The 16,048-nt window shown below is 47.1% G+C and overlaps 1 protein-coding gene across 2 annotated transcripts in view; it reads right to left on the bottom strand.

The window, feature by feature from the left end:
- Positions 1 to 4,833: 4,833 nt before the first annotated feature.
- CHCHD6 (coiled-coil-helix-coiled-coil-helix domain containing 6) overlaps positions 4,834 to 16,048 on the bottom strand; it is a 125,924-nt gene continuing 114,709 nt past the window's right edge. For both annotated transcript variants that reach the window (XM_064156821.1, XM_064156822.1), the window contains one exon: positions 4,834 to 5,384. In XM_064156821.1, coding sequence (XP_064012891.1) covers positions 5,361 to 5,384 — 24 coding nt within the window. In that variant the 3' untranslated portion in view covers positions 4,834 to 5,360. The remainder of the gene's footprint in view (positions 5,385 to 16,048) is intronic.

Genomic DNA, 16,048 nt, shown 5'->3' with positions numbered 1-16,048 from the left:
GAACAGACATAAGCCCTTTTAAATAGAGAAAAAATTGGTAAGGACCAAATGCAAAGAACCCAGGGGGCCTCTGAGTTTCCAGCTTGATGCTCAGAAAGCTACTAACCATGGCAAGGCTGAACGAGCTAACTTTTAATTTTTTAATTCCACAGAGGAGGAAGTAGGAAGTGTGTAGGACTGAACTGCAGGCACCAGTTTGCCATAAATGTTAGCAGGAGATGGGAACAAAGACAACTTACCCTTCAGCTGCCAACCCAATATCAACTCTGAATTCAAAAAAGGATTCTGAAATGAAAGCTTTAAGGGATCCATACCAGGGTGAGCAGACCCTAACTCTTCAAAAAGAGCCATGTGAGACAAAGGGCTTTGGGCTCATGCTGGTTAGCAAACCTGTTTCAAAGGTATCAGAAATCATACCCATTACTAAATGAGCTTTGTGAAAATAAAGGAGGATGTAAAGCAGGAATCAGAATGAGACCCCAGGTCCCTACTGCCACTTCTACGCTCACTGGGACAGCAAATCTTCCATGCAACAGCTCCCACAGAAAGCAATACACAGGGCAGCAGGAACCAGACACAAGTACCATCAATGCCTCATAGCGCATCGCACAAACGAAGAGGCTGGATCAAGTACGAGCTACTCCACCGAGTACAAGCAGGAAGAACAGCTAATTTAGGCCATTCACAAGGGGAAAACCAGCTTCAGCAGCAGTTGTAGGGTTTTTTTTTTACATACCACATGGGGAGCAGTTGGTTGATTTCATCTTCAGCTTGGAAACAAAAGTTTGCTGCTGTCCCTAGGAAGATGACAAAGAAAAATTCTCTGCCATGTGCTGACCTCTGTAAAAAGTCTGAGAAGAGCACATGTGTCATTAAATCCAAGACAGCCTTCTGACACAGAGCCCTCCTGAGACCAGTGGCTGCTCCATTTGCTCCTTCTGGCTTTGCCCCAGGCTGCACAACTACCACTCTGCCAGCATAATTATGCACTGGAGTGGGATATGGAGGGTGTCATTACTTGCCCTGAACAGCCCCAGCATGAAGATGACTACTGGTCCAGGCTAATCACTTCAGCCTGTATCACCCTTCACTCTCCCAAGGCATTAGCCCAGGAAAGCTGGGGAAGTGATGAGAAACCAAAATGCATACCAGGAGCAGAGTGAAAAGCTGACAGGTAAGGAGGGCAGGCAAGTTAGTTCAGGAATATCACATCCATCTTCTCCGTGCATTAAGAAAAAAGCCAAAAGGGAGCAGACAGGAGGCTGCAACCCCACGGCACTCTGAAGTGTCCTTCAGGACCCCATGCATTTCCAACAAAAGGGGCCACTAACGCCATAGTGCTGGGTGCAACAGCTCCCTGGGGTGGCAAAAGGAGCTGCTGCAGTGGTGGGCTCTGTTTCATCAAGGTGCATTTAGTTACAGCAGTTATTACAGAGAGTGAGAAGGAGCAAGTGGACACTCCTTGTACCTATACTGCCTCTAACCCCAAAAGACCAGGCCACCAGAGAAACTGAAGAAGGTGGTCCCAAGATGCCTACAACACTGGCAATGAATCATTTGAGGCAATCAGACATAAACAACCTAGCAACAAGCTACAGACAAACACTTTTAACCAGTTTGGAAATAAAAAATAACAACAACTTGAAAGACAAATTGAAAAATTCTGCCTGGAAAAGGAGCACACAGCATGAGATCACAGGATTCAGCAGACTATAAAATAGGAAATGAGACTTACTCTGCTCCCCCTACAGCTACACAAAACCCTCCTACGTAGATTAGAGACATGCTTGGCAATTGTCTTCCTCCTCCAGCCTCTCCCATTATGGACAAGGCAGAGTTGGTAGAAGCCTGAATGCAAAGAGGATATTAGATAAAGCGTCTTGCAAAGCCAAGTGTGAAATATTAACAACAGGAGGCAATGGCTTGTGTTTTTATGCAAGATTCAAATTTGGTGCTTAGAAAGCCTGAGATGTTCTTGCACACTGGAATCTCAAAGTGCTTGTTGAATGTTTCATTTAAAAAGCTATTGAAGCCTACTGGAAAAATTCTATCAGTTATTTGCTGTATCTTCTCTGACTTCATTGTTTTGGTTCTTTTTCCTTCCTGCAACACTGAGAAATTATGCATGAATAACAAGGTTGTTCCTTCCATTCATCTGGCTAGTTCTAAAACAATTCATGCTCGTGAAGTGGGCACTCTGCAAGCCTGTGTTTTCACATGAAATTACCACAATTGTGCACATTGCATCCGAATTACCAGATGCATTTGTACACACAATTACCCAATTTGCAGACAGAACTGCAATAAGAGGGCAGGCAAAATGGACATGCAGCTGCTCGGCTGAATAGAGCACAGTGTCCAACCATATCTGGCACTGGGCAGGTTTGGTTTCAGTAGGTGAAATAGGTCACAGATATTCCTGAACACAACAAAGCTCTTTTCTGTCCAACACATGCAGCACAGAGAGCAGCCTGGCTGGCTGCTCCTACCCTAACTCAAATTTGCCTTTGGAGGAAACTGCCTCCAATTCAGGTTTTTCAATAGACCCAGACCACGTTTATCCTGCTGTCCTAGTTGCCCATTAATGCCAACTGTGACAGTAGCTGTGTGATAAGGAAATCTATTCAACACTGGACACCAGGCTCCAGGAATAATGGTCTGCACCACTTTGGAGCGTAACTAACACCTGCTGTCACAATCTTGCACGAGAAAACATCATGCTCAGAATATCCAACAAGCAGACAAGGAGAAACATGAGAGGAAGCCTAAGAGAAGATGAAGGGCTTCTTCCTTCTTTGTAAGGGTCTCAGTAGTATAGAGCTGCAAAGAACAGGGGGAGATGGGAAGAGAAAACACTCACTCAAGAAGTTGTGTGATGTGCATTTTTCACTCCAGTGGCAGCTGAGGCTCTGCAAACTGAACTTCATCTTTGGCAATTTCCTATCAACATCTCTGCTCATCTGTTTTTTTTCCTAAAGGCTCAGATAATTGAGCTGCTCCTGGGCACTAGGAAACAACAAAAGAAAGGGACTACCTGAAGGGCAGCTGGGACCACAATCCACACACACATGAACACCAAAAGGTTTGTAGACATTCACCATGGAGTAAGCCAAACCCAACATGGCAGGACAGAGGAGCTTCCCATTTCAAGGCTACACAGCAAACCAACGTCTGTCCCCGGAGATGACCAGTGACTGAGAGTTTGGCAAGCCAGGATTGAAGTGGGACAACAAGCAAGTGGTCTATTTTCAGCTAATAATCAAGCTGTCCCTCATCTGGAGGTACTGGATGGCCTTATGGAGTGCCACTTTGTCCTTGCTGGGCTGCAAACCAGCCGCAGTGCACCTGGGCTGCATTAGCTGGAGATGCTGCATTCATGATTTTATGGCTGATATTTTTCCCCCTACCCTCTATCAATTGAGTTCACTGTCTGAACGATCACATCTGTTTATGTTCCACAGACACCTGCATATCTTGAGATGACAGCAACTCCCTGAATGCTGTAATCAGTTATTTCTCAACAGAGGAATTGCCAATTTGGTAAATAAAGCTCATTATGAAAGAACATGGAAATGTATCGCAGTTGCCTAACAGAGAAAATTGTCCAGTGCCACCAAATAATCAGCCCTGGCATCATAATCCCCTCCCCAATTTAGGGCAGCTGAAATAATGACATGCAAATTACTCATGCTAAGACAACACTGGATAGGGGCAAGAGTAAAATGAAGAAGAGACAAAATAGGTACTTTTCAGACCAACAGTAATTTAAAGTCTAGTTAGGGATAGACCTTGGTGCTCCAAATTTCCACATGGAGCATCAATAAGTTTTGCAGCCCTGTAGAACCTGGCTATGCCAAGCAGATCCAAAAGCTGACATGTTGGTAGCAGAAAAAGCCCACCCAGTACTCCCACAAACAGACTAAGGGCATCAAGTGTCCTACTTTACTTTGGAAAGCTTGTTCCTCCTACCTTGGGTACAGAAACAGTGATAACAAGCTGAAGTTTTTTCAAGATCTGAGACTAACAGAGATGAGCCATGGGTGAGCAAACATCACTTGTGAGGAGGAAGAGGGTTGTGGCACCAGCTCTCCACAAGAAGGAAAGGCTTTTTCTCACTTTAATGAAGATGTAAAGCACTAAGTTGCTGCCTAAAGAAAAAAAAGAGGAAGCAGAATATGACACAGAAAACAATTTTCAGCCCCATCCATCCATTTTCATAAACACTACATTAAACTCTGACATGACCTCCAAAAATCCATGTTCACATTCTTCAAAAGCTGTCAGATACAGTTAGACAGGACATCAGCAGCAAGCACTGCCAAAGGAGAAGCTTCAGCTGGAGAAGGGGAAGTAAGCTAGACCTGCTCCCCTCATTTGATGGCAGGTCTTTTGCTGATCTGCTGCACCTACCTCTACAAGGAGGAAATGCCAGATGCACCCAGCTCCCACTGTCCCTCAGCTCTGCAAGGAGAGGTCAAACTACAGCGCAAAGCTAAAAAGGATGTTGAGATCTGGCAGGCAAAGCAGGAACTGCACAAAAGAGCGAGTGCAAAGAAAGATAACTTGAGCTCTGGATTCAGCAGGCAAATGGTTTTCAGTATGATTCGCCAACACCAGTTCCCTTCAGCCAGGACTCTGCACTCCTCCAAGTACTTTCAAAGAAGCCAAAGTCATTCAGCTCCGGACCAAAAAGAACAACTCCTGTGATTTATAAACTGTGATTTGAAATATTTCTGTTCCTCACACTCGTTTGGAGTTTTTGTTGGCATGGGTAGTAGACAGAAAACAGCAATTTACAAACCCGTGGGACTGAAAGTACCTCACAGCACACAGTCATCATTAAACACTTTATTGTTTAGGATGGAACCTTGGAAGGGAAGAACCACACCTACTGGTGTAACCAATGGGAGCATGCTAGGAACAGTTAATCCTAACAAGCTAGTCAGGGTTACTTCCAAATACTTCAGACCCCTTTCTCCAGAGCAAGTGGACAAAGATAACAGACCTAGAAACTCAGATGTGGACTGGTGAAACAAAGCCAGCACAGGGCGAACCAGCTTCATGTTGCGCAGCTTCCAAGCTACAAGCTGTGCTGGAAGCACCTGGGGTCAACAGGATTCTTTACATTGTGACACAATGAAAAAGGAAATGATAGTGTCCCCCTTTCCCAGGACCCTCCTCCAACCTCCAGGAACATCCACCCAAGCCGATACATGCAGGCAATTAGAAGAGGAATCGCGTCGTCATCTTGGACTGCGAAGGGCAGAAGGCACTGGTTTTGGTCAGTGTCTATCCAGAAGGATGCTGGGGCTTCCAAAAGCATCTGTAGTCCCTGTCCTCTGCTCTCTGATGGCTGATGTTTATCCAGAATTAACTAACAGCTCCTGGAAGACAGAGGAGACAAAGGCAGCAAGTTAGTTAAGCAGCTGTCACCATGGGACTGTTTCTTCCAGAAATGAAGGACTAGTGCTGGCAAGGTGAAAATCCCACACAAGAATCACCAGGGTTCATCTTCTGCAGAACACGAGATGCTCAAGGGGACAAAGGGCTGTAGGAGCAAGATAGCAGCTCATGATATTGAAAGGTGAGACCGATTCTGTGAACAAGATTATAGGGTCATTTACAAAGAAACAGTTTATAAATCTGATGGCCTCCAGCAGGAGAGAAAGGCCATGGTCTCAGGTAAGCCTTGGAGCAGCTTGGTGGCAGGAGAAATGGTAGCTCCATGCTAAGTCTCAGCCTCAGCAGGATACTGGAGCACTTTGATTAGCTGCCAGCAAACATGCCCACATCACTCACTCAGCCTGGAGCTGGATCAACCTAAGAGTGAGCACTAGAGAAGTGAGAGAAAGAAAGAGAGGAACTCAGAAACTGCCTTAACTCCAGACACATTTGACAAGCTTTATCCCATTAAGACCCAAACCCTCCTAAAATTCAAAGCAGAATCCTTTGTCTTTACAGCAACCTCCTGTTTTCTAAGTGATACATCATCTAACTGGTACACTGTTTCCTATGTGATAGATCTTGCAGGTAGCTGTACACCAGCCATGGACTTCTGATGAGTAGAAAAAACAGGACACAGAAACATTCAGGTTGGAAAAGACTCTCAGGATCACCAAGTCCAACCCAGAACCCTACTCTACAAGGTTCATCCTAAACCATATCCACAAGCACCACATCCAAATGACCTTTAAACACATCCAGGGCTGGTGACTCAACCACCTCCCTGGGCAGCCCATTCCAACACCTGACCACTCTTCCTGGGAAAAAATGTTTCCTAATGTCCAGTCTAAACCTACCCAGTCACAGCTTGAGGCTGTTCCCTCTTGTTCTATCAACTATTTCCCTGTGAGAAGAGATCAGCAGAGACCAGCACCAACGTCAACCTGTTCAGGACAGAGATTGCAGAGTCTGCTATGGTCTTTCCTATTTTAACACTACCATTCCAATAAAGTCAAAGAAATCAAACCAACAATGTCATCAACAGTGAACAGACCTGGCACCAGCTATAACACCTCTCCCTCTGGGGGTGTCAGTGTCAGACCTTATTTCAAAACACAGGTAACCACCTCTCATGCATCAGCAGTGGTATCTTTCTGCCAATGAACTGCTGGTGTAGCTACACAAACAGCAGAATTGCACAGGGTGGACCCATCAACATGCTTTTTTCTCCCCCTGATGCTCTGGACAGGTGCAGTTCCCTGTTGCAGGGCAGATTGCACTTACTCATGTTTAGAGGACTCCACTACAGCCTACTACATAAAGACAGCTGAAGGGTTATCTGCATGTGGTCTCACCATCCATTTTTACTAGGGCTGATTTGCTCTCTCTGTTCTGGACAGTAGCCTTTCTCAGGAGAGAAGCTGTGCTTGAGTGTGCATCAGAAAGAAGAACATCACAAAAGAATGACACTGGCACACTTGGCAATATCTGTCAGAAGGTGAGGGTGTAATTTGGGCTACTTCTATACAGCAGGCTGATGCTTGCTGCATACTACCTGCATGGTCAGCATATTTAGTCCACATTGACCATGCATCTCCAAAGACAGGTTCCATCTCTAACAACAATGAGCTGGAAAGGCTTCAAAGGGCTCAAGAATAAAGGGAAAACTCTTTGCCAAATTATTTAGACGAAGCTCACACAGAAATCTGACAAATGAACCATCGATACAACTCGACTGACTCTAATTTCCCAGGTAATTTTTCTCATCATTAATGACTTAAAAGTTTTGCACAGAGCAATATGTTTCAAAAATTCCAATCGTGCTCAAAGAAATGGTAATGAGCGAAGCAGCAACAACTGGCAATCAATTTTGCAATAAAGTAATTTGCTGTGTTCAGGCTGTAACACTTCAGTGAAGTGCTGAGGAATGCTACGTCTTGTGACAAAGCTGCTGATAGAATTATAGAATCAAACAGGATGGAAGAGACCTCCAAGATCATCCAGGCCAACCTGGCACCCAGCCCTCTCCAATCAACTAGACCATGGCACCAAGTGCCTCATCCAGGCTTTTCCTGAACACCTCCAGGGATGGCAACTCCACCACCTCCCTGGGCAGCCAATTCCAATGCCAATCACTCTCTCTGTGAAGAACTTCCTCCTAATTTCCAGCCTAGACCTCCCCTGGCACAACTTGAGACTGTGTCTCCTTGTTCTATTGCTGGTTGCCTGGCAGAAGAGACCAACCCCACCTGGCTACAATGTCCCTTCAGGTAGTTGTAGACAGCAATGAGGTCACCCCTGAGCCTCCTCCAGGCTAAACAACCCTTTACCACAGAGATCAAGGCTAGACCATGGCACTAAGAGCCACATCCAATCCTGCCTTGAACAGCTCCAGGGACGGCGACTCCACCACCTCCCCAGGCAGCCCATTCCAGTGTCCAATGACTCTCTCAGTGAAGAACTTTCTCCTCACCTCAAGCCTAAACCTCCCCTGGTGCAGCTTGAGGCTGTGTCCTCTCGTTCTGGTGCTGGCCACCTGAGAGAAGAGAGCAACCTCCTCCTGGCTACAACCTCCTCTCAGGTAGTTGTAGACATCAATAAGGTCTCCCCTGAGCCTCCTCTCCTCCAGGCTAAATAATCCCAGCTCCCTCAGCCTCTCCTCGTAGGGCTTGTGCTTAACCCTCCTGGAAGACAGTAAACCCTCTTTCTTTAAAGTAATTGTAAAGAATATTAGAGTTACATAATTTGGTGGTCAAAATCCTAGCTGCATACCTTCACTCATTTCAGCAGAAAATGCACACAGCCAGCACTCAACCGCAGTTGATTCTTCCCAGACGAACCTGCCCACATGCTGGAGATGCATTGAGATGGAGGCTCACAAACATTCTGTGCTAGTTTGAAGCAGGCTAGAATGTTTTGGTGAGAAGAACTAGATTATAGGCTGTGAAATGAAAACAAGAGTGATGTCTACTTCCCTCATAGGCTTGCTGAGATGTATAAAAATATAAGTCAAAACATAGATAAGACACTCAGCACCACTCTCACTCAGGCTGCTGGCTGAGCTGCATCTTACTCTCTAACCTCGCCCTCCATTTTGGGCTAATCCACTTTGCTTCCTAACCCCCTGGCCAAACCTCTATTCCTCCTTGGGACTGGGGTAAGGTTGAGAGGGGTAGGGGGAAGGTGAAGGGGTGGTTCAGAGCCCCTCCTGGGGACTCAGGTTTCTGGGAGGGCTGTTGTGTTTCTGTATTACCTTTTACCTTGTATATCTCTGTATATAACTGTATATACTGTAAATATCTGCTTGTATATTGTGCTAGCTGTAAAATATAAGCTTCATTCATATTTCCAGAGCCAGCTGAGTCTACTCTGGGTGATTCCTAAAGTGTAGGGGGCAGGCAACACCCAAACCACCACACATTCCTTGTGCAAAAACATCAGGTTCCATTTCATTTTGGATGGCTCAACTTTCTCAAAAATCTTTTTGCACAGTGAGCACTGGACCCAGAAGTGATGGGCTGCCAGGCAGGCCAGACACCAACTTCCTGCTGCAGTTCTCCCCAGGGAAAACTTCTGTGAACAAAAGATGTATGTAGGTAACAACACTGTTGATCAGCCCATCTGCTCTCCATGCAATACAAACACATCTAAGAGCAGCTTGTGGCGGATGGAGTAACTAACTAATGTCCCCTCCCTCATCAGGGGCATGGAATGCTCACGAAGGCTGCAAGACTGACGTTTCTGGAATGGAAGACCTCCCAGTACTCAATAGCCTGCACAGAGGGGTGACTTTCCCAGCTGTTTCCCATTTCCCTGCTCAGATGCCAATCGAGATCTCACAGCATTTGCCATACCAGCGTAGATCACCCTGAACTCTCCAACACTGCTAAAATCCCATTCACAAAGGAAGCAAAAGCAGAATAGTCTCTGGAAGGCTGTGAACCCAGGCTCCTCTGGGTCTTCTGCAGAACATGCTGCGGGGCACAAGCACAATTAACAGCTGACAGAGCTGGAGACCAGAAGTCTTCTCTGATGACTACTGCAGAGCATCACACAGACACTGCACGGTGCTCAATAGGCCTTGTGGTCTGTTAGTCCACCACTCAAATCTATGTTTGCCAGAATTTGTAGAGAACAGCCTTCAGTGTTCCTAGGCCATCAGTTTATAAACCTGTGGCTAGCTACTTAAAAGCACAGTTGCATCAATTTCATGCCTCTCAGGCTGTGTGACATCATGGAAGGACACTGTATCTCTAAAACTAAGCCATTTATACCAGCATTTGAATTCCACTTGGCACGGAATACCATCGAATTCAGTTCCACTGAATTCCACCAACTATGCAGACACAGACTTGGTACTCCCTCACTTCCTTCCAACCTGGAGTCCTCCCAGCAAGACGCTACCAGGTAGCTAACAACACTTACCTTGAGCAGGAGGGAGCCAGGAAAGGACAGAAGAAGCCTTACCTCTGCTTCGTGCCCTTAAACACCAGACAAGTTGCACACACAACAAGTCCAGGCAGCCTGCAATCACAAGCTGTTTCCACACAGCAGGATACTGCCAATTAATTGAGCTGAGGCTCAGCCTGAATAAGTTCAGTGCCTCATCACAAAATAACTGCCCCACAGTTGGCATTAGCTGGTCTCTGCTGCAGTCTTAGCAAAAGGACAACTCAGGAAACAAGCACTCTCATGAGAGGGGGCAGTGCCCTTTCCTTCTTGCACAAGGTTAGATTGTTTTCAATGCTTCTGCCAATACAACACTGAGTAGACACCAAGTTCCAGACTCGAGGAGCTTCAGCCCAGTGCCTCTGTGTATGAATGCCGTGTCCATACAAAGGGGTCCATACGAAGGCAATTCCTCACAGCTGTGTTTGCAGCACAACCAGGAATGGCATTCTGTTCCGTCCTGACAGCAAATCCAGCTGGAGGGCACGCTGTGCTCTCCTCCACGCCTCTCCTGGCAAGCAGGACCTTGAACCACTAACCCATGCTCTTCCACCATCACGAGGCCCTGCTTGGGAACTAACAGTGGTCAGAACTGGCCGACGCTGAGCTGACACACCTCACCACGCTGCAGACCCTGGGGGAAAGCCAGCAGCTTTCCAGACTGGCTCCAGTTGAGTGAGAAGAAAAGGTGGAGCTCTGCAAGCAGATCTGCTCCACAAATCTTACCCCTGCTGAGGATGGAGTCCAGTCAACCCCCAACAGGGTCCTTCTCCCACAACAGAGCTGGGGCCTCGGTACCGGCATCAGGACAAGTAGGTCTCAGCAAGCTTTTCTAACACATTGCTCTCTTGTCTTCCTTCAGTCCCTTCTTTATCAGACTGCATCACAGCATGGGAGCTTGGGGCTGCCTGGCAAGACTGCAGCATCCTCCACACCTCCTGTGGTCGCTGGCTAGCTCTGCGCCTCGGCTCTTGGCCTCGCTGGAGGATCAGAGCCAGTGGAGGAATCTCCCTCCTTGAAAGCCCAGGCCCTGAAGAACTTTCTCCCTCAGCGTTTGCCAGAGGTACTGTTTGCCAAGCCTCAGCTGTGCTAAGAGATATTTATTTAGCCAGCCTTTAGTCTCATGGGGTAAACCCGGCAAGTTTCCTCCAGCGAGTGCCCTACCTTTGTTCTAATGTTCCTTTGAGCAGTCACAACGCAGCACTCAGACATATGGGCACTGTGTAGCTATGAAGAAATCAGAAAGCAGATCCTCATGATAAATTACTCTGAGCATTTGGAGTGTCAGTGACAAAGTAGAAATTAATCTCCATAGTTCCTAGTTCGCCGCTGTGTGCAGGCAGCTCTGAAAACCACGATACCTCTTGGCACACTGCAGACTTCAGGAACACGACCACACAACGTTTTCCTCTCAGCTGCTCTAGAAAGAGGCACTGATGGAATACAAAAATTCTGACCTGTCCTAAGATGGGTTTTCAAGGCCTTTCTGCTGGATGAGGCATTTGTTGTGGGGCTATTAGCACCCCAAACTGCTGCAGAGGACATTGGAGTCTCTTTGGTTTGATGTATGCCGTAGGTATTTTTTGGTTATGTGCAATTTGTTCTGTTACATTCAGGGTACTGGCTATTCTGTGGAGCAGCTGTGCTGACTAATGGATCACAGCACTTCTGTGCCATATAGTTATTGCACAGAAAAGCCTCTCTGTCTCTCTCATCCTTCAGGAGTCCAACAGTTGCTGTCCTTGGGTTCGGAATAAGAAGGGGCAAGGGCACGCCTGGCAGCAACAAAAAACATTAATTCAAAAAGCTATGAAGAGAGTTTTGTTTTCCCTCTTTTCTGTACTCGTGGTAATAGCTTTGCAAAGCAGAGAAGTTCACCCAGTGACTTCTTGGCTGCTTCCCCAGATGATGTCTTCAAAGCTGGCTTGAGAGCAGCAAAGATGCCTTTCAAAAGGCTCGCCAGACGCACTGCCAGTGCACCCCAGAAAGTGCGTTCATGTGCAAGTTCCCTGTCTACACACCCCACCAGAGTGCAGAGGACAGAAACAGTCTTTCTGGTTTCCTCTCCCCACTCCTCACTCTCCTTTGAATCCCAAGAGGCAGCACATTGTCTGCTTTGCTCTGCCTTGACACCTCCCCATTGCTCTGCATCACCTAAATACGAAGTTATTTACTAACAGAACTAATCTCTGGCTGTTCCGAGACTCACCTGTTTGCTGATGCATTATAACATTGATTTCCTCCAGACAATTGTTCTGATCGTTGTTCTAACTCGCTGAGGACTCCCGTCGTTAGCCTTGCTTAACAGGGGATGTTTTGCCACCGCCTGAGCAGCTCTGCAGTTACCAGACTGCACAAAAAATTCATCCTGGTTGGGGGGCTGCACCTCCCCGCTGAGCTGGTAGCCCCAGACACCACAGTAGGGAACACTCAGTGCTTTTGATTTTGGACGTATGCTGGAAAACACCAGCGGCAGGAGGAACAAACGCAGCGCTGCAGAGGGTCACTGCTGAAAGGATGGCTGTTAATTAATCAGCATACGAACGGGGGGGCAGCTTTCGTTCAATCAATGCTAATTGCATTTAATCTCGTTCTCACCATTAAGAAAAGCCACCGGGCCAGGCTGATGTGGCTACTGCCTGACATGCAGATTCCACCCACGTTTGGGAGGCAAGGCAGGAGGAGGAAAGTAATGGAAAGAAAGGAAATAACCCTTCCCCACCCCTTCTGCATCACTGCACAACTTCATCGGGTCTGTTCCATTATTTAAACAACTTTTGTTTTCCAATAACATTGCAGAGGAGCTCAAAGGACGACAATCATACACGGAGCGTTTCACTACTAGTTATTCTGGCTCTCCTGAGTACTAGGCTCAGAGCTTTGCTAACCTGCACAGCCCTGGCTGTTGTGCATTTGTAACGGACTGAAGCACAGAAAAGCGCTTATGTGAAGCAGTGCCTTGCCTTCTGGTGCCAAGCTGGTCTCAACAGACCTGCCAGGCCAGCTCCATCTGACCTGTAACTGCTCACTGCCACCTTCCATCAGCTCTGCCGAAGTCCTCCTCCTCACCTTGCTACTGACCACAACTCCAGCACACGACAAAGCATGCTGAAGTCTTTCTTCCTCCGACGCCTCATAGCAGTAAGTAGTACTTGCTATTAAACAACCTCTGACCAAGCTTGCCTTGAAAGTCAGAGCACGTCTGAAGCCTGAACTTCTCAAGTAAACCACCAGTGCATCCACCAGCGATTTGGCTGTGATCTGCGGGCTGTGCCACTATCTGCCCAGCCACCTGCTTGGGAAACAGGAACAATCCTCTCGCCTCTGCAGGAATCAAGCCTGGGGGCAGAGGAGCGGCTTGCTAGCGCAGGAAGCCCAAGGTGGTGGGTTTCCTGACTGCTGCCTTATTGCTTCTGCGAGTGCCTCGCGTTTTTCCAACTCAGTATCAAGAACAATAATAATCAAGCCTGGGCTCTGCCAGTGCCTTTCCCCCGCGGCAGCACACAGCGCTTGCCCAAAGCTGAGGCTGCAGTTTATCAGAGATTTTCTTTATCCCTCGACAAGTGTTAGTCCCATTGCCTCTCACCACATAAAGTGGACGTATCACAAGTGCCATGAAGGACTGGCTGAGTTTTAAGTGGTCTGAATTGGCTCCACTAGACTTGGTCAAGATTGCTTTAAAATCATTTCCCACTAGGACTGCGACCCTCTCTCTTTACAACCAGTATAATGACTCTACCTCAGGGGAAGATAATTACATCCCACTATCTATACACATCAGAAAGGAAGCACTACAAACACTACTGTGCCTTTCTGGAACGAGCAAAAAGAGATAACGCTGGATGCCCCTCTATCCCACAACTGCAGCCACCCCATGCGTTTCACAAGACTGTGGATTAGTCCCTGGGAGGGATAAAGGGATCCAGAAGGCACAGAGTGTTCCTAAAGCAGAACAACGACAACTTGTACAAATCCAGCTCTGGTTTTGTGAGGATTAAAATGAACTTCACCCAACTGTGAATATCCGTTTCCAGAGCCAAAAGGAATGGAAAACCACTTACTGATGCAACAGCATTTCATTATTTCAAACCCTATGCCCAGTGCTTCCAAAAATTAAGGACAGGCAACAGCAATGTTATTGCTGGGGTCACTGGCTGCAGGGTTTAACTGCTGAACTGCCAAACCCTGCTCAAGGGGATAGAGTCCAGCATCAGTAAGTTTGCAGATGACACCAAGCTAGGAGCAGCTGTTGATCTGTTGGAAGGTAGGAGAGCCCTGCAGAGGGACCTGGACAGGCTCGATAGGTGGGCAGAGGCCAATGGGATGAGATTTAACAAGGCCAAGTGCAGGGTTCTGCACTTTGGCCATAACAACCTCAAGCAGCGCTACAGGCTGGGGACTGAGTGGCTGGAGAGCAGCCAAGAGGAAAGGGACCTCGGGGTACTGATAGATAGTAAGCTGAAGATGAGCCAGCAGCATGCCCAGGTGGCCAAGAGAGCCAATGGCATCCTGGCCTGGATCAGGAACAGTGTGGCCAGTAGGACAAGGGAGGTTATTCTTCCCCTGTACTCAGCACTGGTCAGGCCACACCTTGAGTGCTGTGTCCAGTTCTGGGCTCCCTAATTCAAGAGAGATGTTGAGGTGCTGGAACATGTCCAGAGAAGGGCGACAAAGCTGGTGAGGGGCCTGGAGCACAAACCCTATGAGGAGAGGCTGAGGGAGCTGGGGGTGTGCAGCCTGGAGAAGAGGAGGCTCAGGGGTGACCTCATTGCTGTCTAAAACTACATGAACTACCATTGTAGCCAGGTGGGGGTTGGCCTCTTCTCCCAGGCAACCAGCAACAGAACAAGGGGACACAGTCTCAAGTTGTGCCGGGGAAAGTCTAGGCTGGATGTTAGGAGGAAGTTCTTCACAGAGAAAGTGATTGGCATTGGAATGGGCTGCCCAGGGAGGTGGTGGAGGCACCGTCCCTGGAGGTTTTCAAGAGAAGACTGGATGAGGCACTTAGTGCCATGGTCTAGCTGACTGGCTAGGGCTGGGGGATAGGTTGGACTGGATGATCTTGGAGGTCTCTTCCAACCTGGCTGATTCTATGATTCTATAATAGCAGCTCCGCCATACTCTCATTCCTGCTCTTACTACCAGCCTCCAGGATAATCAATGGGAAAATGAAAGGAAAAAAATAATCCCAGAAGCCAAGAGACTTTGGATTAAGTTGTATAAATGACCTGTTACCTCCTAACACAAGGAAGGAAGAAATGCAATAAATACCTGCAAAGCCATTCCAGTATTTCAGATTAAATGGATTACAGAAATGGAAAGTACATGATGCAAGATGTTATAAAACAAGATGCCAGGAAAGTGCAGGAATTTTAATCAGGCTGGCAAATGATCCCTGCAGACTATTGAGGAAAATTAATAGAGAGAAGGGGTAGAGAAAGGATACAGTAAGAATAGTGACTGATGAACACTCTTGTCAGGCCGCGTAAATTCAGGATGTCAGACTTCCACTTAAATCTGCTTCAGTCCTGGAACAAAAATAGCAAATCCTACTGCTAAAAAGCACTGCAAGTAGAAAAGTCAGATCTGCCAAGCCTCGTTTCAGGATAGGTTTCCCCTGTGCATTCCTCAAGACCGAAGTTTGTGCCTTTAATTATTCCTGGAACATTGTGTATATAGGGATTCAATGCAGGGATTACTAGCAGGATCCTCGTTACAAGTGCCACTTCTCAAACAAATTACACTTCACTGGGTGTCAGCAACATACACAAGAAAACAAATTAGATAAAGGCAGCAGGGTGGCAAGATACAGATCTGGTACAAGGAAATTTCACAAGGTCACCTAGAAAAAGGAAGACATTCAGAATATAAATTCCTGCAATGTTTCTGATTCCACAGTGCATGAAAGCTTTGTGTGACCCAGACACAGCGCACCTTCAAAACACCACTGAAGTCTGAGACCAGGCCTAGCTGAGACTTGCTTGCTTGTGAAGAAATGCCATAAGGCTGGGAGTAGAGGAAAAGAGAGACAGGAAAGAGAAAGAACAACTCCAGTTGTTGTCTGAAGTCCTAGGGATCATCCCCATCCCTTCCCTTGCCTCTCACTGTTCACAGCCAAAAATAGACAGGTGGGAGAAGCCAGGGAGAGAAGATGTAA

This window comes from Pogoniulus pusillus, chromosome 16 (assembly GCF_015220805.1).
Source record: "Pogoniulus pusillus isolate bPogPus1 chromosome 16, bPogPus1.pri, whole genome shotgun sequence".
Taxonomy (NCBI): Eukaryota; Metazoa; Chordata; class Aves; order Piciformes; family Lybiidae; genus Pogoniulus; species Pogoniulus pusillus.
Note: the sequence above shows the minus strand (reverse complement) of the source record. Positions and strands in the feature narration are given on the sequence as shown.